The sequence below is a fragment of the Bos indicus genome, chromosome 14, assembly GCF_029378745.1.
Source record: "Bos indicus isolate NIAB-ARS_2022 breed Sahiwal x Tharparkar chromosome 14, NIAB-ARS_B.indTharparkar_mat_pri_1.0, whole genome shotgun sequence".
In the NCBI taxonomy this organism is placed as follows: Eukaryota; Metazoa; Chordata; class Mammalia; order Artiodactyla; family Bovidae; genus Bos; species Bos indicus.
The window spans coordinates 58,176,773-58,201,061 of NC_091773.1; the positions used below are offsets into that span (position 1 = coordinate 58,176,773).

Genomic DNA, 24,289 nt, shown 5'->3' on the forward strand with positions numbered 1-24,289 from the left:
AGGAAAAAATGTGGAAGATCCAGAAATTCTGGTTAAATTTTTCTAACAACCACACTAAAGTAATTATTCATACACATACATATACAATATTCTGCATACTCTCTATCATCTTTCTAGAACAATATCTAAATAAGTTTGCAGAATTTTCAAAGTTTTACTGTAATATGGTTGTTACAGAAAAAATTCAGTAAAAAAGTTTCTGAGGCTTTTACATACATATGAAGGTGTGACAAAAACAATATGCTAGATTCAGCCATCTGTTTAGTTTATTAAGCCTGAATTATCTCTAACCCTTCCAACCACAGATGCTGCCATATGACACACTGAAGGTCTGACAATAAGGATCAATTCAGGAAACTAGACATTGGCTTACAAAGGAGGCATACTATGGAAGAAAAAGCACTTTGCTATAGTCAGGAGATCTGGATAGTAGTCATGGCTTTTTTCTGTGTAACACTGTGCAAGATACATAATCTATCTGAGCCCCAGCATTTGCATCAGGTTAAAAGAATGAACTTTTACTACTCTTCTCACAATTATATTCCATTATATATTTATATTATATAGTTTTATGATAAAAGATCAGAAACTTTGAATACTTCCCTATATAGAATCTCAAGTTCCTTAAAATTAGCTACTTAAAACTAATTTTCTTGTCCTCCCTCCATATGTACATACAAAAAAGAAGAAACCAAATAGCAGCAATCCAGGAACACCTATCTAAACATATCTACCAAACTTTCTCCTTTTAGTAATGTCATAAAAGGAAAACCCAATTAAACCCTGCACCCAAACAAATGCAATAAAATACGAGCAGTCTACTAAATTACTGGGTCAACCAGAATGCAACATTTTATCATTTTCAAAGATTTCAGAACATAAGACAACCAAACACAAACATATCAAATAAAGATATCTATGCCAGCATTCGTCACAACATCAATCTTAATAATATCAATTGTTAATAACAAGTGAATGTCTTAATAAATACAGAAATAGCTAAATTACAGGGCCATTAAAAACCATAAAAGAACTACACAGGTTCAAGTTGACTCTTGAACAACACGGGGTTGAACTGCACAGGTCCACTTATATGTAGATCTTCAAATAATATATACTTTAATACTACTCTACACGGTTGGTTGAATCCATGTATGCAGAACCACAGATATGGAGGGCAGATTGTAAAGTTAAACATAAAATTTTGAATGTGGGAAAGAGTATGTGTCACCCCTTAACCCTTGAGTTGTTTAAGGGTCAACTGTATAATGACACAGGAGAATGTTCATGACATAAAATATGAAGTGAAAAAAGCAAGAAACTATACTACATGTAATCCTAATTTTATATGAAAACTATACACATATCAAGATATATACAAATTATATCAATATTGTATATGTGTATATATGTAAATGTGTGTATGTAGATACACATACGCACTAAAGAGCAAAGATAAATACATCAAATATTAACAAGGATCAAATCCAGGTGATGAATTCCAGGTAATTGTTTATAAATTTTCTAAAAAGCAACATATTTGTCAAAAGTTCTTTAATGAACATTAACTCTGAATAATGAAAAAATATTCAAGCTTTTATAGAATGTAATTACTTAACATCTATTGAATATAATCCTTAGGTCTTCAGTATATGTAAATTATATACAGTATATATCAGTATATCTAAATTCAGTATGTTATGCTAAGTCATTTCAGTCGTGTCCAACTCTGTGCGACCCCATAGAAGGAAGCCCACCAGGCTTCCCCGTCCCTGGGATTCTCCAGGCAAGAACACTGGAGTGGGTTGCCATTTCCTTCTCCAATGCATGAAAGTGAAAAGTAAAAGTGAAGTCACTCAGTCATATCCGACTCTTAGCGACCCATGGACTGCAGCCTACCAGGCTCCTCTGTCCATGGGATTTTCCAGGCAAGAGTACTGGAGTGGGTTGCTATTGCCTTCTCCGAAATTCAGTATATCTAAATGCAAAGAAAATTCCGTTTTGAAAAATTGAATCAAACCCTAGTGTGTTGCTGGGGAGACTATAAAATGGTATAGCCACTGTGGAAAACAGATCAGTGGTTCATCAAAAAAGTACACACAGAATTACCATACAATCCAGCAAATCTACTTCCGGTATGTAACCAAAAAAAAATGAAAGAAGGAAATCAAACAAATTATTTGTACACTAATGTTCATAGCAGCATTATTATTCACAACAGCCAAAAGGTGTAAACAACTCAAATGTCCATCAACAAATGAACATATAAAGGAAATGTGCTGTGTACAATGGAATATTATTCAGCTTTATATAGAAAGAAAATTCTGACACACCACAACATAGATGAAACTTGAAGGCATTATGCTAATGGATATAAGCCACATACAAAAGGAAAACATAGAATGGTGCTTGCCAAGGACTGTAAGGAGGGGAGAATGGAAGATATCATTTAATAAGCAGAGAGTTTCAGCTCAGGAAGATGAAAAAGTTCTGGAAATGGATGGTGGTGATGGTTGTACAATAATGTGAATATGCCTAAAGCTCCTATATTTTACATTAAAAATGGTTAAACTCGTAAATCTTATTTTATGCATATTTTAACAATTATGCAGGTCAGGAAGCAACACTTAGAACTGGACATGGAACAACAGACTGGTTCCAAATAGGAAAAGGAGTACATCAAGGCTGTATATTGTCACCCTGCTTATTTAACTTATATGCAGAGTACATCATGAGAAACGCTGGACTAGAAGAAGCACAAGCTGGAATTAAGATTGCCGGGAGAAATATCAATAACCTCAGATATGCAGATGACACCACCCTTATGGCAAAAAGTGAAGAGGAACTAAAAAAAGCCTCTTAATGAAAGTGAAAGAGGAGAGTGAAAAAGTTGGCTTAAAGCTCAACATTCAGAAAACGAAGATCATGGCATCTGGTCCCATCACTTCATGGGAAATAGACGGGGAAACAGGGGAAACAGTGTCAGGCTTTATTTTGGGGAAGACTCCAGCCATGAAATTAAAAGACGCTTACTCCTTAGAAGAAAAGTTATGACCAACCTAGATAGCATGTTGAAAAGCAGAGACATTACCTTGCCAACAAAGGTTCGTCTAGTCAAGGCTATGGTTTTTCCTGTGGTCATGTATGGATGTGAGAGTTGGACTATAAAGAAAGCTGAGCGCCAAAGAATTGATGCTTTTGAACTGTGGTTTTGGAGAAGACTCTTGAGAGTCCCTTGGACTGCAAGGAGATCCAACCAGTCCATTCTAAAGGAGATCAGCCCTGGGTGTTCTCTGGAAGGAATGATGCTACAGCTGAAACTCTAGTACTTTGGCCACCTCATGAGAAGAGTTGACTCACTGGAAAAGACTGTGATGCTGGGAGGGATTGAGGGCAGGAGGAGAAGGGGACAAAAGAGGATGAGATGGTTGGATGGTATCACCGACTTGATGGACATGAGTCTGAGTGAACTCCGGGAGTTGGTGATGGACAGGGAGGCCTGGCATGCTGCGATTCATGAGGTAGCAAACAGTCGGACGCAACTGAGCGACTGAACTGAACAATTAATATTTTAATTATAAAACAGAAATATGTAAATTAGATTAATCTGAAATCAATACTCCAATAGAATATGAGAAATGTTAGCTAAGATACTTGAGTTATACCACTTTTAACATAATGTACAAAGCAGAATCATTGTGTAGTAGAAATAAAAGCTATTACTATAATTTTCAAAAGTAAACAGTATGAAAATACAAAATTGAAAGAGAAAATGGTATTTAATTTATCTCAGTTCTGCTTTTTATTTTAAATTAAAAATGTTTAATTCATTTATGGCCACAACGCATGGCATCTGGGATCTTAGTTTCCTGACCAGGGATTGAACCTGGGCCCTCTGCACTGGAAGCACAGTCTTAACCAGTGGACAGCCAGGGAAGTCTCTTTAGTACTGCATTTTAAAGAAAAACAACCAGACAATGATGGAACCTGTGAATACCTGGAAGAATTTCAGAAACAGATTTTATGTCTAATTACACTTTTAAAAAATGAAGGGATTATATAACTTTGGCAATTACAAATTACAATTACTTCTTATTGTCAAATTCAGACTTAAATTGAAGAAAGTACGGAAAACCACTAGACCATTCAGGTATGACCTAAATCAATCCCTTATGATTATACAGTGGAAGTGAGAAATAGATTTAAGGGCCTAGATCTGATAGATAGAGTGCCTGATGAACTATGGAATGAGGTTCGTGACATTGTACAGGAGACAGGGATCAAGACCATCCCCATGGAAAAGAAATGCAAAAAAGCAAAATGGCTGTCTGGGGAGGCCTTACAAATAGCTGTGAAAAGAAGAGAAGCAAAAAACAAAGGAGAAAAGGAAGATATAAACATCTGAATGCAGAGTTCCAAAGAATAGCAAGAAGAGATAAGAAAGCCTTCCTCAGCGATCAATGCAAAGAAATAGAGGAAAACAACAGAATGGGAAAGACTAGGGATCTCTTCAAGAAAATCAGAGATATCAAAGGAACATTTCATGCAAAGATGGGCTCGATAAAGGACAGAAATGGTATGGACCTAACAGAAGCAGAAGATATTAAGAAGAGATGGCAAGAATACACAGAAGAACTGTACAAAAAAGATCTTCATGACCCAGATAATCACGATGGTGTGATCACTGACCTAGAGCCAGACAACCTGGAATGTGAAGTCAAGTGGGCCTTAGAAAGCATCACTACGAACAAAGCTAGTGGAGGTGATGGAATTCCAGTTGAACTATTCCAAATTCTGAAAGATGATGCTGTGAAAGTGCTGCACTCAATATGCCAGCAAACTTGGAAAAGTCAGCAGTGGCCACAGGACTGGAAAAGGTCAGTTTTCATTCCAATCCCAAAGAAAGGCAATGCCAAAGACTACCGCACAATTGCACTCATCTCACACGCTAGTAAAGTAATGCTCAAAATTCTCCAAGCCAGGCTTCAGCAATTTGTGAACTGTGAACTTCCTGATGTGCAAGCTGGTTTTAGAAAAGGCAGAGGAACCAGAGATCAAATTGCCAACATCTGCTGGGTCATAGAAAAAGCAAGAGTTCCAGAAAAACATCTATTTCTGCTTTACTGACCATGCCAAAGCCTTTGACTATGTGGACCCCAATAAACTGTGGAAAATTCTGAAAGAGATGGGAATACCAGACCACCTGATCTGCCTCTTGAGAAATCTGTATGCAGGTCAGGAAGCAACAGTTAGAACTGGACAGGGAACAACAGACTAGTTCCAAATAGGAAAAGGAGTTCGTCAAGGCTGTATATTGTCACCCTGTTTATTTAACTTATATGCAGAGTACATCATGAGAAACGCTGGACTGGAAGAAACACAAACTGGAATCAAGATTGCCGGGAGAAATATCAATAACCTCAGATATGCAGATGACACCACCCTTATGGCAGAAAGTGAAGAGGAACTCAAAAGCCTCTTGATGAAAGTGAAAGTGGAGAGTGAAAAAGTTGGCTTAAAGCTCAACATTCAGAAAACAAACATCATGGCATCCGGTCCCAACACTTCATGGGAAATAGGTGGGGAAACAGTGTCAGACTTTATTTTTCTGGGCTCCAAAATCACTGCAGATGGTGATTGCAGCCATGAAATTAAAAGACGCTTACTCCTTGGAAGGAAAGTTATGTCCAACCTAGATAGCATATTCAAAAGCAGAGACATTGCTTTGCCAACAAAGGTCCGTCTAGTCAAGGCTATGGTTTTTCCTGTGGTCATGTATGGATGTGAGAGTTGGACTGTGAAGAAGGCTGAGTGCCGAAGAATTGATGCTTTTGAACTGTGGTGTTGGAGAAGACTCTTGAGAGTCCCTTGGACTGCAAGGAGATCCAGCCAGTCCATTCTGAAGGAGATCAGCCCTGGGATTTCTTTGGAAGGAATGATGCTAAAGCTGAAACTCCAGTACTTTGGCCACCTCATGAGAAAAGTTGACTCATTGGAAAAGACTCTGATGCTGGGAGGGACTGGGGGCAGGAAAAGGGGACAACAGAGGATGAGATGGCTGGATGGCAATACTGACTCGATGGACGTGAGTCTGAGTGAACTCTGGGAGTTGGTGATGGACAGGGAGGCTGGCATGCTGCGATTCATGGGGTCGCAAAGAGTCGGACACGACTGAGCGACTGATCTGATCTGATCTACAATTTTAAGGGGTTACCCTGGTGGCTCAGATTGTAAAGAATCTGCCTGCAAAGCAGGAGACTTAGGTTCAATCCCTGGGTTGGGAAGATCCTCTGGAGAAGGGAATGTCTACCCACTCCAGTATTCTCACCTGGAAAATTCCATGGACAGAGGAGCTTGGTGGGCTTACAGTCCATGGGGTTGCAAAGGGTCAGACATGACTGAACAACTAACACACTACACAATTTTAAATAGTATTCTAATGATGTAACATACCAAGAACTAAATGAAAAAAAAAGGGGGGGAGAAATCATAGGTATTATAGACTTGTGTGCATTTTTAAGAAATAAATTGTTTAAAGACAGAATGTAGTGAATCAGGAATGCTTAAACATGGTGGAAAAGATGCTCAATATGTGTACTATCCACTGTGAGATAAGACAGTAGAAACCAGACACTATGTACTTGTCCCATAGAAACATCAGTCAAGGGCCACTAGATTATCCTTCAGAGTGGCCTAAGATACAGCAGCTTTTGAGTCAGTGAGCAAAAAGAGAGACAATACACAGTAAGACAAACTAACTTAATACATTCCTCAACACTTACCTTCTATATCGGCTGTTGCTATTTTATGCTTAATTTCTTTCTGTGACACCTGTTGCATAGTCTCCCTTTGCTGTTTAGTTTGTTGCATGGAATGGGATTTCCAGAGGTTCCGTAGCTCTTCTACCTCAGTCTCTGAGTCCTGATTTTGTTCCCTTCCTTGTTTTCCTTTGTCGACAACTTGCTTTTGTTTTAATTCTATTGCTTCCCCACAAGGCATACTTTCTTTTTCAACTTCTTCTTGATGTAGTGAATTCTCATCAAGAGGAAAATCCTGGTTATCTTTTTTTATACCTGTGCTTTGTTCTTTAAGACCTGATATTTTTTGAAGATTATCTGCAGCCTGATCTCCTTCCTTAGTGGGCATTTCAAGATTATTTAAACCAGTTTTAAGAGAAAGAGTCCCAACTTCATTGGCAGTATGTCCAGAACCAGATTTTAAGTGATCAGGAGTACTAGCAGCCTCTGATATGACCGCTAAACACTCTACTCCGCTCTGAGTGATGGTCTGCACAGATTCTGATGACGCACCAGATGATTTATCATGTCGTAGCTCATCCAAAGAAATAAGTTCCTCCCGAACAGGAGAGAGTTCTGATTCTGTGAACACATCTTCAGAAAGAGACTCCTCAGTGCTCCTAGGAGCAGTGCTGGCACTGTCATTAGCTGCATCACGGATTCTTGAGTCTAGTTCATCAGTATTACTTCTTGTCACTTTCTTTAAATGGCAGAAGTCCCTTCCTGATAACTGATCTATCTCTCTGTCAGTAAACAAAATTTAGAGTTATTATTTTTTAAATTATAGAATTTTATTTTCCACAAACTTAACACTGAATTAATATCACTAAAAAGGCTTTTCTAAAAGGACAAAGCATACATCTCTTAATAGCATACTAAAAAACTGATTCATATAGAACAAGTAATTAAGTTTCTGCATCAACTACTTAAGATATGGGAAATATCAATGTTAGATTTACTGAACTGATCTACCTGAAGAGAAGTTGAAGACACAACTTTTGGGTGAAGCTGTATTTCTAAACTAAAATTTACTCACTGATGAAATATGAAAAATAGGCTTAAAGTTTTGATTAAAATTTTGAATGGTTTAATAAAGCACATTGACTGATACTATGTACACACACATAGTGCTTATATAGATTTAAATAGAAATTAAACTAAAATAAATGACTCAAATGCAAAGCTAAAAATCAGCCTGAACAGAATCAAGGCAAAAGTACTTAGAGGAATTCTTCATGGTTCCAGTGACAACTCTTAACAATTCTAAGAGAACTTGTTCAGCTAACAGGTTAGATATTAGCTAGCTGAATGATTCATCGTTACTTCTAGATTTCCATGTTTAATGCCATTTGTAATATACAAGCACCAATGTTCAAAGGTTAGGTAGTGTAAGTTCTGCATGGAGGCCGTACAAACACTACAGCATGATATACAAATCAACAATTTAAAATGATGGCTAAAAACTAGTAAATGGAAACTACATAAGTTTTTAGTGGGAAAAGAATATTTATGCAAGTTTGAGAATAGAAAAGACTGGGAAGTAAGTTGACACAAAATTTATTGGTGACCTCTGGATGGTGAAGTTGGGTAACTCTTTTCCTCTTATTCTAGTATTTGATATTTTTATAATTGATACTTTTTTAAAAAGTATCAATTAGTTGAAGTCCAATTCCTATCTCTACTTTCCTTGCAATGATTGATTCACCTTAAGAAATCCAAGCATCTAGTCTGTGCTATTAAATATGTAACAGTGTCATCTACTGGTGATCGACTAAAACTGCACATAAGGGTCCTGAAAGAAAGTGAAGTGGGGCTCTTTGTAACCCCAGGGACTGCAGCATGCATGTCATGCTGCTCCATCCATGGGATTTTCCAGGCAAGAGTCCTGGAACTCAGCAAAAAGGTTTGAGACACTATCTGTAGAAGAGCCTTAGGTAAGAGATGAAAATAAGTATATCCAACAGGACACAGATTTAGGTAAGTGTTGTAACTTTTTTTTTAATGTCAGTCATGCTGCTATTGTTCCTGAACAATACTTTCGAAATCAACTTCCCAGTAAAAGACTAGAGCAAACCAATAAAATCTTATACACCTCATTTTTACCATATATAACATTATTCTGCAAAACCACAGGACTCATTTATCTGATCTGTTGCCAGATATTTGTTTTTAATCAATTCATAAGGCAGGATTTAAATGTCTTTTTGGAATAATTTTTAAAAAATGTTTGGATCAAATAGATGGTCTTTCCAGGTGATGCTCTAAATGATAAAAAAAAAAAAAAGTGATTTACAAGAGGAAGAGTTCCACAGCATCTGTGTAGAATAGTTATGGACCATACCACATAATACTCAATAAAATCCCAAAGTATCCTAACACAAATGGAAAATCAGGGCAAGAGAAAATGATCTCTCATGACTGACATAGCTATAATCTTAATTCTCTTTTAATCTAATCCTTCACTCCTTCACCTTTGTCTCACCTCTCTACCTGCCACTGTAATCTTTATTTGCTCAGACTGATTTTAGATGATGATATATTAAATAACTAATAGTAGAGGCAATCTTAGGAATAATCTGCACCTCTAAAGATGATTTACCAAGCCAAAACAGTTATCTATTGGGGTGGCAGGTATAATGGACATTCTTAAATAAATGATTTTATTCTACCTTAGGTATTCTAACAATTTATGTAGTCTGCCTCAGAAACAAAAATAACTTTCTCTCTTTTGTAAGTCTCTTTTGTAAGTAGTTCTATCTCACAAAGGTTAATTTTAAAACAATCATTATCAACTTTGTAGGTTATTATAGGGACAGAAATCTCAGTATCAGTTAAAGTGAAGACAGTTTTTAAACCGTTGACAAAGGAATGATAAATTATGAAGAAATAGAAAGAGGGAAGCTCTTCAGAGAAGGCAATGGCACCCCACTCCAGTACTCTTGCCTGGAAAATTCCATGGGCAGAGGAGCCTAGTAGGCTGCAGTCCATGGGGTCGCTAAGAGTCGGACACGACTGAGCGACTTCACTTTCACTTTTCACTTTCATGCATTAGAGAAGGAAATGGCAACCCACTCCAGTGTTCTTGTCTGGAGAATCCCAGGGATGGACATGACTGAAGTGACTTAGCAGCAGAAGGAGGGAAGCTCTTTTCTATTTCAATTTTCTTCCTTTGTACTTTCCTATTCCTTTCTTTGTATACCTATCTTTTATTTTCTTCTTTTATTTATTATCCTTCCCTTTTCTCTCTGTCATTACTTTCACAGGCTGTGCTGACCTGTAACCTCACACCTGTTACCTGAAACACACAACATCCATAACCAGTACATTCCAAGGTTAACTTTACACTTGTGCAATCTGTGGGTCTTCTCCCCTATATTTTATACTTTCCTGAGAGAGAAGGATGCAAACATATAAATCGGTAAATAAAAGACAAAGCTGCTCTAGTTTTATTAATGTCAGGTCTTTGCTCATGACCTCTCCCAAATCCCACACCCAACTCTCCAGACTCTTCTAAGGAAAATTTGAAAGGTATCCTTGATTACTGATATTACTTTAAATTACTAATAAAAATAACAGAATTATGAATTCTGTATCTGAAGAAAAAGGGCTGGTAAACACTGAATTAAATGAATACTACAGGTTATTTTTAAATATCAGGTTCTCTGATCAAATATGCAAATATCAATTTAAAACAATTCCTAACTATTCCAGTGCATAAAGAATAATCTTTTCAATACTATGTTTCATTACTGATAAAATGAAAAGCATCCATAATAAAACTACTAAAAGATACTTAAGAGTTATTAGACCAAGGTCAACTAACTAGATGAAATAAAACTGCAAAGGAGTATAAATATCACTCTTACATGGGTAAGGATTCCTTTATTTTGCTATCCAAAATTTCTTTGTACATTGCCGCTGACATCACCTCTTCCATTGGACACATGATGCCATATTCCTCACAGCCATTCTCTTGAACCAATGGGTCAGTTTTATGTGGATCAAACATTATATTATTTGGTGTAACTAGCAATACACCACTGACTGTGCCCTAAGATGAAAAAAGAAAATAATGTTTAATCTTCAAAGTTTACATTTCCAAAAATTATTTTAGATATTTTTACTGATTTTCTTCCCATGTTAAGCCACCTACCTTACACAAAAGTAGTACACTCAAGCACTATGGCATTCTCATGAAAATGTTTTTAATAATACCCAAATTTTCCCAGTAAATTCTCCTTGTTAGCAGGGCAAAGTACAAAGAATATTATATTCACCGTCAATCAGTCGAGTCAGGAATTAAAATCTGCAGCCTCAGTAAACTGTTGAGTTACATCAGCAAGATAACTGCAGTAGTGTATGGAGGACCTTACAGTGCTCCAAAGGCATGAGCCTTGTTTCACATTAGTTTGCACACAACTTCTTGTGTTGTTCCCTCACCAAAGGTATCAAATAGTTTCATGCAGACAATGCAAGTTTAATAAATAATGTGCCTATAACCCAATCCACTATAAAAGGAAAATAGTATAATCTGTTTAAAGTATCTTTAAAAATAAGTCTCAACTTTACTTAACTCTGCTAGCCTAGTTATGTGGCCTTGGGCAAGCACAGCCTCTGGGCTGTTTCCTCATCTGTAGCATAGGATAGATTAGATGACTTCTATGACTTCTAAGGCATATGGCATCTACTTTAATCATGAAAAGCTATGACATTTTAAATATATTTATATAAAATAGCAATACAAATATAAAGAATCCAAACTTCTAATCTTACAAATGAGCAAGCTGAAGTACATAAGAAGCTGATCCCACTAATATTAGCTAATATTTACTGAATGCTTTGTATGTACCATGCTTTATATATATTTTTTCCATTTCCTCTTCATAATTATAGTACTGAAATGAGAATACAGGCAAGAAAATTAAATTTGAGAGAGGCTAGGCAATTTGTTATAATCAACAACACAGCTAACTAATAAGTGGTAGGACTAAGATCCCAAATCCAAAAAGTCCAATGCTTTATACTATACTCTCTCCACATTTGAGTTACAAACATTAATCACTCCAACTCAAGTACCGAAAATTCTTTAATCCCATACTATTTATCCATTTATTTATTTCTGAAGTACTGTTGATTTACAATGTTTCTTTGATTTCTGCATAAAGTGATTCAGTATTAGTAGGTGGGATCCTCTCATCTGGCCAATTAATAATGCCTGTTTTGACCCTGGTCATAGTATGAATTTTCTTCTAAACTACTCAAGCTCAATCAGAACAACAAGCAAAATTCAGCCAAGGAAAAAAAAAAACCTCCTACAATTATAGGATGGATTTATGAGGTTAACATCAGGCTGTGGTCATTTCAGATTTAAGGCCCCCCCTTCCCATGGAAAGAGGAGCCTGGTGGGTTACAGTTAACAGGGGGTCACAGAGTCAGACACGACTGAAGTGACTTAGCACTTAATCTTGAGAACAATTAAATTATGCTAAGGATAACCAGCCTAGTAACACTAGGAAATTGGACTGGGAGCTTTATGGACAGTGCCAATATATAATTTCCCTGAAAGATTAGTATAGAACAGACTACATCAGATGACCTGAGAATACACTGGGCTAAACCTAATAGAAGTTCCTGGCTTAATTCTAATTATGATCTTAATAATATTGCTAGCTATATTATTTGTACTTGGCCAGTTTTACAAGATTATTGTTTCTTACAATATCAAAGGTGTAACTGAACGTGCAATGAAAATAATGATGACTAGGTAATGTGAAGCAGTTGATCAAATACATAGTTCTGTATGGTATCAATGATTTTAATAGTGCAATTCTAGACATGGAAGGATAAAAGAAGAGGGATTACTTTCCTGGATCATAATTAGAAGACAGATGTCCAGAGATCTTTGACTATAAAGACCTAGTCCAGGAATAGCACACTGAATGGCCTATCAGCAAAATCATCACCTAGAAATGATTCCTAGCTATGTGGGATGGATGATCATGAAATGCCTCCCAAAGTATGACTGAATTTAATACCATGATGGGGCCCTGTCAACTAACTGGCATTTGCCATGGGTGCTTGCCATCTACCTCTACAAAGATTAAACCGTGTGCTGCTGCAGCTGCTGACCTTCAACATCCCCTGAAGGAGTTTAGGGTGGAGAGTAGAAATGTGGCACTCTGCTCTGGGAAAACTGGTAGGGCAGGTCTTTAGATAGTTAGATATACTCAGGAGCTGATTTTATGAGCCAATTCTTGCATCTCTTCATATCGAGGAAAGCACTAAAATCCTTCATGGTGACAATTGTTTCCTATGACTAGGAGAAGCTTCACAAGACCAGTGGAAACTTCCTACCAAAAACTGTTGCTTGATTGCATGTATTCCCCCTTTACCAAAATCACATATTTACTGTGCTTCCCCACTACCTATCTGAACAGTTTCTCAGAGCTATCTGAGGTGCTGTGCATGTTGTGCATTTTTTTAAGTCAACAGAGTTAATATATACATTCTTAATCCCATTTTCAAACTCTCATTTCGGAGCATGCAGGTTTAGTTGCTCCTTGAGAATCTGCCTGCTATCTCCCCTGTTCAATTCCTGGGTCGGGAAGATCTGCTGGAGAAGGCATAGGCTACCCACTCCAGTGGGAAGTCCAGTATTCTTGGGCTTCCTTTGTGGCTTAGCTGGTAAAGTATCCACCTGCAATGCGTGAGATCTGGGTTTGATCTCTGGGAAGATCCTCTGGAAGAGGGAAAGGCTATCTACTCCAGTATTCTGGCCTGGAGAATTCCATGGACTGTACAGTCCAAGGGGTTGCAAAGAGTAGGACGTGACTGAGTGACTTTCACAAGACAAGACAAGAACGTGGAATCTTCCTGGACTGGGGATCAAACTTGTGTCCCCTGCATTGGCAGGCAGATTCTTAACTACTGGACCACCTGTATATTTTTTGGATGATGGCCCACACCAAGGCACATCATAATCAAATTGATCAGCAATTAAAAAAAAAAAAAAAACTGAAAAATAGGCAGAAGATTTAAACAGACATTTCTTCACAGAAGACACAGAGATGACCAAGAGATACCTGAAAAAAGATGCTCAAACTCCTAATTATTAGAGAAATGCAAATCAAAACATATAAGAAGATATCTCCTCACACCAGTCAGAATGACTATCATCAGAAAAATCTACACTGACTTCCCTGGTGGTCCAATGGTTGAAGAATCTGCCTGCCAACACAGGGAATACAAGTTTGATCCCTGATCCAGGAAGGTTCCACATGCTGCAGGGCATCTAAGCCTGCAGGCCCTACAGCCTGTGCTCTGTAACAAGAGAAACCACTGCAATGAGAAGCCTGTGTACCACGACTAGAGTAGCCCTTACTTGCTGCAACCAGAGAAAGTCCATGGGCATCAAGAAAGACCCAACACAGCCAAAAATAAGTAATTAAAAATTTAAAAAAATTTAATTAAAAAAATCTACAAACAATAAATGCTGGGGAGGCTGTGAAGAAAAGGGAACTCTCCTACACTACTGGTGGAAAGGTAAATTTGTATACTTAAAAGCTACTTAAAAAGCTACTTAGAAAGTTACTTACAAAGCTAAAAATAGAGCTACTCTATTATATAGAGCTCCAGTAATCCCACTTCTGGGCATATATCCAGAAAAAAAACACGGTTCGAAAAGATACACACATCTCAATGTTCACTGCAGTACTGTTTACAATAGCCAGGACATGGAATCATGCTAAATGCCCACCGACAGAGGAATGGATAAAGAGAACTGGCATATATATACAATAGAATATTACTCTGTCATTAAAAACAGTGAAATAATGCCAAATACACAACACGCATGGACCCAGAGACTTATCATATGAAGTCATGTAAATCAGAGGGTAAGGCAAATATGTAGTATCGTTTATGTGTGTAATCTAAAAAAGTTTATACATATGAATTTATTTACAAAACAGTAACAGACTCAGATTGAGAGAACAAACTCAGGGTTATCAGGAGTAAGGCTAGGTGGAGAGAAGAGATTGGGAGTTTGGAAATGACCTGTGCACACTACTATAATAAAATAGATAAACAGACCACAGTGGCCCAAAGGCAGCTAGAGGAGGAAGGTATTTGCCTTGCAGAGCAACTCATATCTGTGGCCACACAATCCACCTCCCCCACCAATTCCCACCATGTGTGTCCATTTGGCCACAGAGCCAGCAGGAAGCGCTGGGCTCCGGGCACTGAATGGGTGGCTACACCAGCCCGATGGCTGTGGCAGCCCTGTCTACGGGCCTTGTGGTGCAGCTGTCATGCCTGGCCTCGACCCATGGCTAGGCACCTTCCCTTTAGCAAGGGACCCACTTGCACGCTGATAACCTTCTTTGACCTGGCCTGGTAGCTATATATTATCTTCCCCTACTTCTAAGTCGTGGAGTCAGTGATTCTCAACATCTGCCTGCATCTACATATTTAGAGCAACTAACTTTGGGGCACTGAGGCTGGGGGAGGCAGCAGGATGGCTGACCTCCACCCCCAGCTCACCTCCTCTAGAGCAAAGTGACCAGCTCACCTCAGGCACACACACCTGCTGGCCTGTCCTGCCACTGACCTATATTTTCATGTAAATTGGTGACTAGAAATCATTATTCGTGGAAAGCTTGCAATATAACCAAAAAGTCTAAGATATAATGAGAAGTTGAATCTCAAGGAAATAGCTAATTCAAGGAACAGAATTTAACTTGAAAATCCTCAGAAATAGCTGCAAAGCTCTTGCATACATAAAACAAAAGACAGCACAAACAAAGGGAAGTGACACTGAGCATCCTCCCCACAGGGCATCCAATGGGGAAAAAAGGAAAAGTTACTAACGACTTCAGTGAAGATAAAATGTACAAAAATGGTCCAAATAGGAAGCAAATCTTCCAAATTAGAAAAAAGAAGTGAACAGACTTCCAACTGAATAGAGTCAATTCTAGTCAATAGATGGATAAAGTTAGAAGCTAATCACATTATCTGGAAAACACACATTTCCTCATCCCAAAAGAAAAAACAAGGGCAAACAGAACCTACAAAGAAAAACAAACATTTCAAACTGTACAAGGAGAGCATGCTTCAAATATGAAGCAACATCAGATGTAACTGTTTTTCAACCATTGCCTGGAGAGTGAGAAAGGGAGTCTGAACACTGGCACATGTGGATCAAGACTCTGCAGTCACGGAAAATCCAATCATAGTGCTCAACTCTGCTATTCAGTCAACAGTGTTTAGATAATCATTACAATGGAAATATTAGTTATGGCTTTTCATTTTTAGAGTAAATCTCTAGGCAAAGCAGGGAAGACTTAATTATGGTCACAGAACAGAATGGGAATATTAACCAACTTTGACAAGTACAGGCAACAAGTTGGCAGGTAGAGGGGAGGAAACGGAATAGTGGTGTTATTCTCCTTAACAAGGAAGTTCAGATACTGTCTCTAGTTGAAAGGGTAAGACAAATTTAAAGTTATATTATTAAAGTGAATATATTTAGTGAATATAAAGTGGTTATATTTTTAAAGTGAATAAGGTAACAAACAGAAGAGTTAAAAATAGTTGACACAACCATATGTGGGAGGGGGCATAGAAAAACCAAGGAAATAGTAGAAAGTCAGTAGAAAATGCCTCATGTCATCAAGTTAAGAAACATTAAGAAAAGCCTATTATTAGGAAAAATGGAGTTAACCTCTAAACAGACATATATAAAAGTTTCTACCTCTGGGTTGGGAAAACAAAAGTTGAGAAGGGTGGGCATGGATCTACTGCTTTTCATTATATGCCCTTTTGTACTAGTTGATCTTTTAAAGTCCTTTATATGCAAGTATTAGATTAAAAATTAAAACTTAAAAAAAAAAAAAGATAGCTAAAGCCCTACTGTATAGAACAGAGAATAAGCAAATGAAAAAATGCTCAATATCACAAATCATTAGGGAGGTATAAATTGCATTACCATTAAAGACCAACAAGCATAACTAAATTCTAAAACACTGACAATAGGGAGTTCTGGTAAGCATATGGAGCAACAGCAACTCTCAGCAACTGCTGGCAGTAAAACAAAATAATGCAGCCACTTTGAAAGGCAGTTTGGTAGTTTCTTACAGAGCTAAACCCAGTCTTACCACATGATCTACCAATCACACTCCTTAGTATTCAATCAAAGGAAGTAAAAATATATGTATACACAAAACCTGCATATTCATGTTTACAGCAACTATATTCCTTAAGTGTCTAAACTTGAAAGCAACCAAGATGTCCTTCAGTAGGTGAATGGATAAACTGTTGTACAGTCACAGCAACAAAAACAAGTCGTCAAGCCATGAAAAGACATGTTGTTGTTCAGTCCCTAGGTCATGTCCTACTTTTTGTGACTCCATGGACTGTAGCCTGCCAGGTTCCTCTGTCCATGAGATTTTCCAGGCAAGAATACTGAGGTGGGTTGCCATTTCTTTCTCCAGGGGATCTTCCCGACCGAGGGACTGAATCTGCGTCTCCTGAATTGGCAAGCGGATTCTTTAGTGCTGAGGCAGCAGGGAAGCCCATGAAAGACATGGAAGACTCTTAAATGCATGTTGAAAGAAGCAAGTCTGAAAGAAGCAAACTTCAGGATTCTATAATAACTGTATGACCCTGACAAACTGAAAAACTATGGAGATAATAAAAAGGTAAGTAGTTTCCAGGGGTTCAAAGAAAAGGATGGATGAACAAACAGAGCACAGAGGATTTAGGGGGCAATGAAACTATTTTGTATAATACTGCAATGCTCGATACACGTCATTATACAGTTCTCAAAACCCGCAGAATGTAGGACACAAAGAGTGAATTCTGATGTAAACTATGGAATTCCACTTTAAGAATAAGAGAGAAACCATGTTAACACTAACCAAAAGGAAGGTGAAGTGACTACATCCGTAACAATCAAAGCAGATTTCACAGCAAAGAGTATTACCAAGAATAAACAGTTTTTCATCATAATTAAACAAATCAATTCATCTAGACAATTTAAGAATCCCAAACATTTTTGTACGTAAGCACAGCATTTCAAAATAACAAAATAAAAACTGATAGATGAGGAGGGGAAAATAGACAAATCCACAATTGTAGAGGTATTTCAACATCCTTCAGTCAATAATTAATAAAACAAAATCAGTAGGGATACAGAAAAATAACACTCAACTTGACATAAGTGATATTTATAGACTACTTCTCCCAATAACAGTTGAATACATATTCTTTTCAAGTACACATGTAACATGTATCAAGATTTACCACACTATGGACCATAAAACATTAAGTTTTCAAATAGTCGTCACGTTCTCTAACCACATGGTGGAAAAACATTAGAAATCAGTAACAGAAAGATATCTCAAAAAACTCCAAGTAACAAAGAAACTAAACTAAGAAACTTCTGCATATTCCATGGGCCAAAGAATAAATAAAGAGAAAGTAATGAATAAAAATACAACATATCAGAATTGTGGATGTAGTTAAAACAGTACATGGGGGAAATTTATAGCACTAAACATCTATCTCAAATACTCATAATTTATGAATTACAGCTATAAAGAAATGGTTTTCATGTGTGACTTCTCAAGTCAGTAGTATCATACGGTACTTACTTTCTAGGAAATATGTGGATTTCTTCTGAACACTGTGGTACTTTTACTAATTTCCTTTGAATATCACAAGTTCTCTGCCTTAGAAAATCAACAATTGTGACAGATAAAACACAGATTCAAACTGGATTTGAATTCTGGCCAGGATAGAGAAACCCTGCACTTGCTAACCTTTTCTTAAAAAGTTTCTTTTTTCCCCTGTGGTGAAGGAACATTTAGTCACTAAGTCATGTCTGATTCTTTTGAAACCCCATGGTCTCCAGCCCACCAGGCTTCTCTGTCTATGGGTTTCCCAGGCAAGAATACTGGAGTGGGTTGTCATTTCCTTCTCCAATGGTGAAGGAAAAGAACTGCCTATTTCACAAGCTTATTTTACAATGATCACCAGGTGCTGATGCTGATGACTAAAAATATAAATGCAAACTGTCATATTTTACTAGTAAAAAATGATTAAAAGTTTTTCTAAAGTGCTATTCCTTACCTTGCTACTGGTAATATATCTGCAATTAATTTTAAGAAATTTCTCAGTAAATGCTTCTTCCTCCTCAGAAGTTGAAGATACAACTCGTACAGGTCGAACAGCAGTAAAAGCAGATGAGGGAGTTGGTTCTTTTGGGTGGACTACATCAGGAGTCTTTAAAAAAAAAAAAAAAAAGATAAAGGCATTTCAGTGAACTAAATAAAACTAAGCACATTATTAAAGCCAAATGAATAGCTTTCCTCAGTAAGTACTTTTCCTTCTCATCATATTCTGGAGATCAGCTCAAAATGTTTTTATTATTTTAAAAAAGGGAAAACAGTCACTTTTTTTACATTTGGAAAAGATCTCCAGCACAGCTTAAACTTGTATTTTCAATTACTTCTTTAATGAGAATATATTTATAGAATGATATTTTTTACATATATACACACACACACACATATATATAAATCATCATGAAAATGTTGAAAACCATCTCTTCTATATTGCCACCCTAAATATACACAATACACACATACACATTCAGTTGCTCCTGAATTGAATGACTGGTCCTGATCATTTAATAAGTTCCTCAGGTGTTGGGACAGAGAAAATGTGAGTGCTTGTCTATGAACCTAGGAATTCAGCAGAATCCATTCAGTGAAGAACTTTTTAAAATTTCAAGCTATAATGAGTTTATCAGTAACATTTTACAAGGTATTAATTAGTTAGATCATAGGTTCTTAACTTTTTTGATGCCATGGAGCATTTCCACAGTGAAGCCTATAGACTTCCTTTACAGAAGGGAATTTTTTTTGAATACTTAAAATAAATTACAAAGAAAAACAATTGTATTGAAACACAATTATCAAAACACTTTTTAATTGGATATATAGGTATCTATGATTCTTTATTAATACATTAAATAAAAAAGATCTAGAGATGACTCTTATAATGATAATTTTGAAGCACATGGCCATAGACAACATTCTGTGATATCTACAACAATACTAAATTGATTTGAAAATATGTGAGTTCTGCTGGGGACAAAGTCACAGGTATGTCTGGTGCTTTTCTGTAGTTTACTGCTTATATTCCTAATACTCAAAAACGTTAGATTTCACTTAAAATTTTTTATATCCAAGTTCAAAGAACTCATAGTTCTCCCAAAGATCAGTATTATGTACAAAAATAAGACGATTAGACAGGTGCCTTTTAATTTCTGTTTTAAGGAAAAGACCGATGCTGGGGGGGACTGGGGGCAGGTGGAGAAGGGGACAACAGAGGATGAGATGGCTGGATGGCATCACTGACTCGATGGGCGTGAGTCTGAGTGAAGTCCGGGAGTTGGTGATGGACAGGGAGGCCTGGCATGCTGCGATTCATGGGGTCGCAAAGACTCGGACACGACTGAGCTACTGAACTGAACTGAACGAAACCATTTCATGTTTTATGAGTATATTCACAATAACTTATAAAATAGCTTTCATATAATAGCAAGGTTCTTCAGAGTTTTGAACTAAAACCTGCCACACTGTAATTAATACCTAATAGTTATGACTTGTCCTTTTGAAATAATTAACAAGACTGCTTCTTCGTCAATCTCACAGACTCTTATATACTTGAAAAGAGCTACCAAATTTTAACATAACTTTTCCTACTCTAATAAGTAGATCTAATTTCTTAAGCCTATATGAGGAAAGAATTTTTAGAATTCCTTTCTAAATTTCATATGCCCTTCCTAAAATGGAGGGTTGAATCCCAAGCACTTGAGCAGATATTCAACAGATATTTTTCAAGACAGACCAGATAAGAACACTATAAAACAACTACATTTAATATACTATAGCTTATTTTTTAAAAACCTAAAATGAAATTGCATTTTAATGCTGCATGACATTGTAAATCATTATTATCAATTTTTTCATTTTATGATGCAAATTATTAACTTCACATTCATCCTATTGTGTCTGGCAGAACTGTATCTAAGAGTTTTGTATCATATATAAATTCATTTAGCACAAATGATAAATAAGGGAATTAATAATAATATTAATTGGAATCTTTATATAGTATTATTAAAACCATAAGACATATACTATTGCCTTAATTTACTTTTATTTATTTTTTCCATTACCTTAATTTTTGAGCAAACTTATACTTGGCTAAATTCAGTAACTTGCCCAATGAGTAAGATGAAGCTGAGATGAAAACCCACAGTGCCAAAAAATCAACTAGTGAGCTTAACTAGAATACTATGTACTTTCCATTTCAAATATTTTTCTAAATGACTGTGTGCACAGGGGGAAAAAGTTAATACAAAGACATCAGAAAGTCCCCTGCAAGTTGGCACAAAACTACAAATAAAGTTTGTGATGTTGTTCACTTACTCTCAAATCAGGTGACAACATCATCTACTATATAACCATATTATTCACAAAAATTGTATGTACCTTGTTACACTGTCAAATATTTCCCTTAAAAATAGACCTTATAGAACAGTTTGCTGTTGTTACATCACAGTCTCAAATTCTATTATACAACTCAGTATCATTAGCAATTCCGATTTGTCAATGTAATCCTATTAAAAATAACACAGATTAGTTTAACAAATGCTTCAATTATAACACAAAAGAGTATTTCTTTAAAAGAAATCAAAATTGTTTGGAGGAATCTTAATCAGAATCCATTTTAACTTACATACATACTGATACAAAGCATCAGCATCTCTGTATTTCTGTGAATTTACAAATTCTGTTTCTTAAGGTGATTTTGAGGCTTATTTGACTGCTTTCTGAAGCTTCTTTCTGCAATTTTGCTTTAGCCACTAGGGATGGAAAGGTTCTTAAAAATATAGAATTAAAAATTATCAAGCCTCAATAATCACTTCAATTGTTCAAATGTGCAAAAGCAAAGCAATTTTATGACAAGTGACCCAAAAAGGCCATCTTTTTTTCTGTACAATATGATTAAGTATTATATAATTTGTAGACTATTATTATAAATCATTATCATAAGCTAATTAGCAACTACAAACTCTCCTTTTCCCATGCTGCCTTGGCTTTATTGAGGTTTTGCTCTTTAGTGACTGAAAATATGTAGAAATGTTCTCTGGTAACACATAGGTTAAGGTATATAAAATTTGAGGAGGAAAAGCCATACAAGGCACAGAAATACCAACATTTTATTTCATACAACATAATATAATCTAAAAGAAAATGTTATTTTTAAAGCAATGTACATTTCTTAACCAGTAAATATGATGAGTATCATTTATTTTGTATAAATTATGTTTAACTATCACTCTCAGAATTTATTTAAATTCCACTTCTTAAGAATTTGAGGCTTTTAAATCCAACATGCAGAATAAAATACAATACAAATAAAAAACAAAAATATTAGAGTGAAGAAAAACTTAAATGCAATTTTATGTGCTGTACTTGGGGTTTGGATCTGGCTTTGAACTTTTTAGCAACCAGGTTAAAAAGCAAAGAAGAATCAGTTTTTAAATTCTTTATGAAAACAATGCTCCCATTCAGAATCTAAAGAAACCTCTTACTTAGTAATTTAACTATTTATTTGTGATGTTACAAATAAAGAGATTTCTTCTATATAAAGAACTGCTTTCCCAAAATCTACATAAATACTAAGTCCTACTATGAAGTTCTGTTTTCACATATTTCAAATATAAAATTTTGTTCTAAGACTATAAGACTAAGTTATAATTAGAGCACCATCATTTAAAAAGCACATATTAAAAATTGTAACTCCTGGTTTTTAAATTAAGTTTAAAAGCACCAAAGCTAAATTATACTATACAATATATAGATAATATACAATTCATGTGTTATTTATACATTTGGCATTTACAGCATTTATAGTTATTTAATTTCATGCAAAGATGAACTCGATAAAGGACAGAAATGGTATGGACCTAACAGAAGCAGAAGATATTAAGAAGAGGTGACAAGAATACACAGAAGAACTGTACAAAAAAAGAGCTTCACGACCCAGATAATCATGATGGTGTGCTCACTCACTTAGACCCAGACATCCTGGAATGTGAAGTCAAGTGGGCCTTAGAAAGCATCACTACGAACAAAGCTAGTGGAGGTGATGGAATTACAGTGGAGCTACTTCAAATCCTGAAAGATGATGCTATGAAAGTGCTGCACTCAATACGCCAGCAAATTTAGAAAAGTCAGCAGTGGCCACAGGACTGGAAAAGGTGAGTTTTCATTCCAATCCCAAAGAAAGGCAATGCCAAAAAATGCTCAAACTACCGCACAGTTGCACTCATCTCACACGCTAGTAAAGTAATGCTCAAAATTCTCCAAGCCAGGCTTCAGCAATATGTGAACTGTGAACTTCCAGATGTTCAAGCTGGTTTTAGAAAAGGCAGAGGAACCAGAGATCAAATTGCCAACATCTGCTGGATCATGGAAAAAGCAAGAGAGTTCCAGTAAAACATCTATTTCTGCTTTATTGACCATGCCAAAGCCTTTGTGGATCAAAATAAACTGTGGAGAATTCTGAAAGAGACGGGAATACCAGACCATGTGACCTGCCTGCTGACAAACCTATATGCAGGTCAGGAAACAACAGTTAGAACTGGACATGGAACAGACAGGATCCAAACAGGAAAAGGAGTACGTCAAGGCTGTATATTGTCACCCTGTTTATTTAACTTATATGCAGAGTACATCATGAGAAACGCTGGGCTGGAAGAAGCACAAGCTGGAATCAAGACTGCCGGGAGAAATATCAATAACCTCAGATGTGCAGATGACACCACCCTTATGGCAGAAAGTGAAGAGGAACTAAAAAACCTCTTGATGAAAGTGAAAGTGGAGAGTGAAAAAGTTGGCTTAAAGCTCAGCATTCAGAAAACAAAGATCATGGCATCTGGTCCCATCACTTCATGGGAAATAGATGGGGAAACAGTGGAAACAGTGTCAGACTTTATTTTTCAGGGCTCCAAAATTACTGCAGATGGTGATTGCAGCCATGAAATTAAAAGATGCTTACTCCTTGGAAGGAAAGTTATGACCAACCTAGATAGCATATTCAAAAGCAGAGACATTACTTGGCTGACAAAGGTCCGTCTAGTCAAGGCTATGGTTTTTCCAGTAGTCACGTATGGATGTGAGAGTTGGACTGTGAAGAAAGCTGAGCGCTGAAGAATTGATGCTTTTGAACTGTGGTGTTGGAGAAGACTCTTGAGAGTCCCTTGGACTGCAAGGAGATCCAACCAGTCCATTCTGAAGGAGATCAGTCCTGGGTGTTCTTTGGAAGGAATGATGCTACAGCTGCAACTCCAGTACTTTGGCCACCTCATGTGAAGAGTTGAGTCACAGGAAAAGACTCTGATGCTGGGAGGGATT

The 24,289-nt window shown here is 36.6% G+C and overlaps 1 protein-coding gene across 9 annotated transcripts in view; it reads right to left on the reverse strand.

Annotated features, from left to right (window-relative positions):
* OXR1 (oxidation resistance 1) overlaps positions 1 to 24,289 on the reverse strand; it is a 557,562-nt gene that overhangs the window by 42,407 nt on the left and 490,866 nt on the right. For all 9 annotated transcript variants that reach the window (XM_070803074.1, XM_070803076.1, XM_070803075.1 and 6 more), the window contains 3 exons: positions 18,927 to 19,079; positions 10,664 to 10,848; positions 6,783 to 7,540 (listed from right to left, as the gene is read on the reverse strand). In XM_070803074.1, the coding sequence (XP_070659175.1) occupies positions 6,783 to 7,540; positions 10,664 to 10,848; positions 18,927 to 19,079 (1,096 nt within the window). The remainder of the gene's footprint in view (positions 1 to 6,782; positions 7,541 to 10,663; positions 10,849 to 18,926; positions 19,080 to 24,289) is intronic.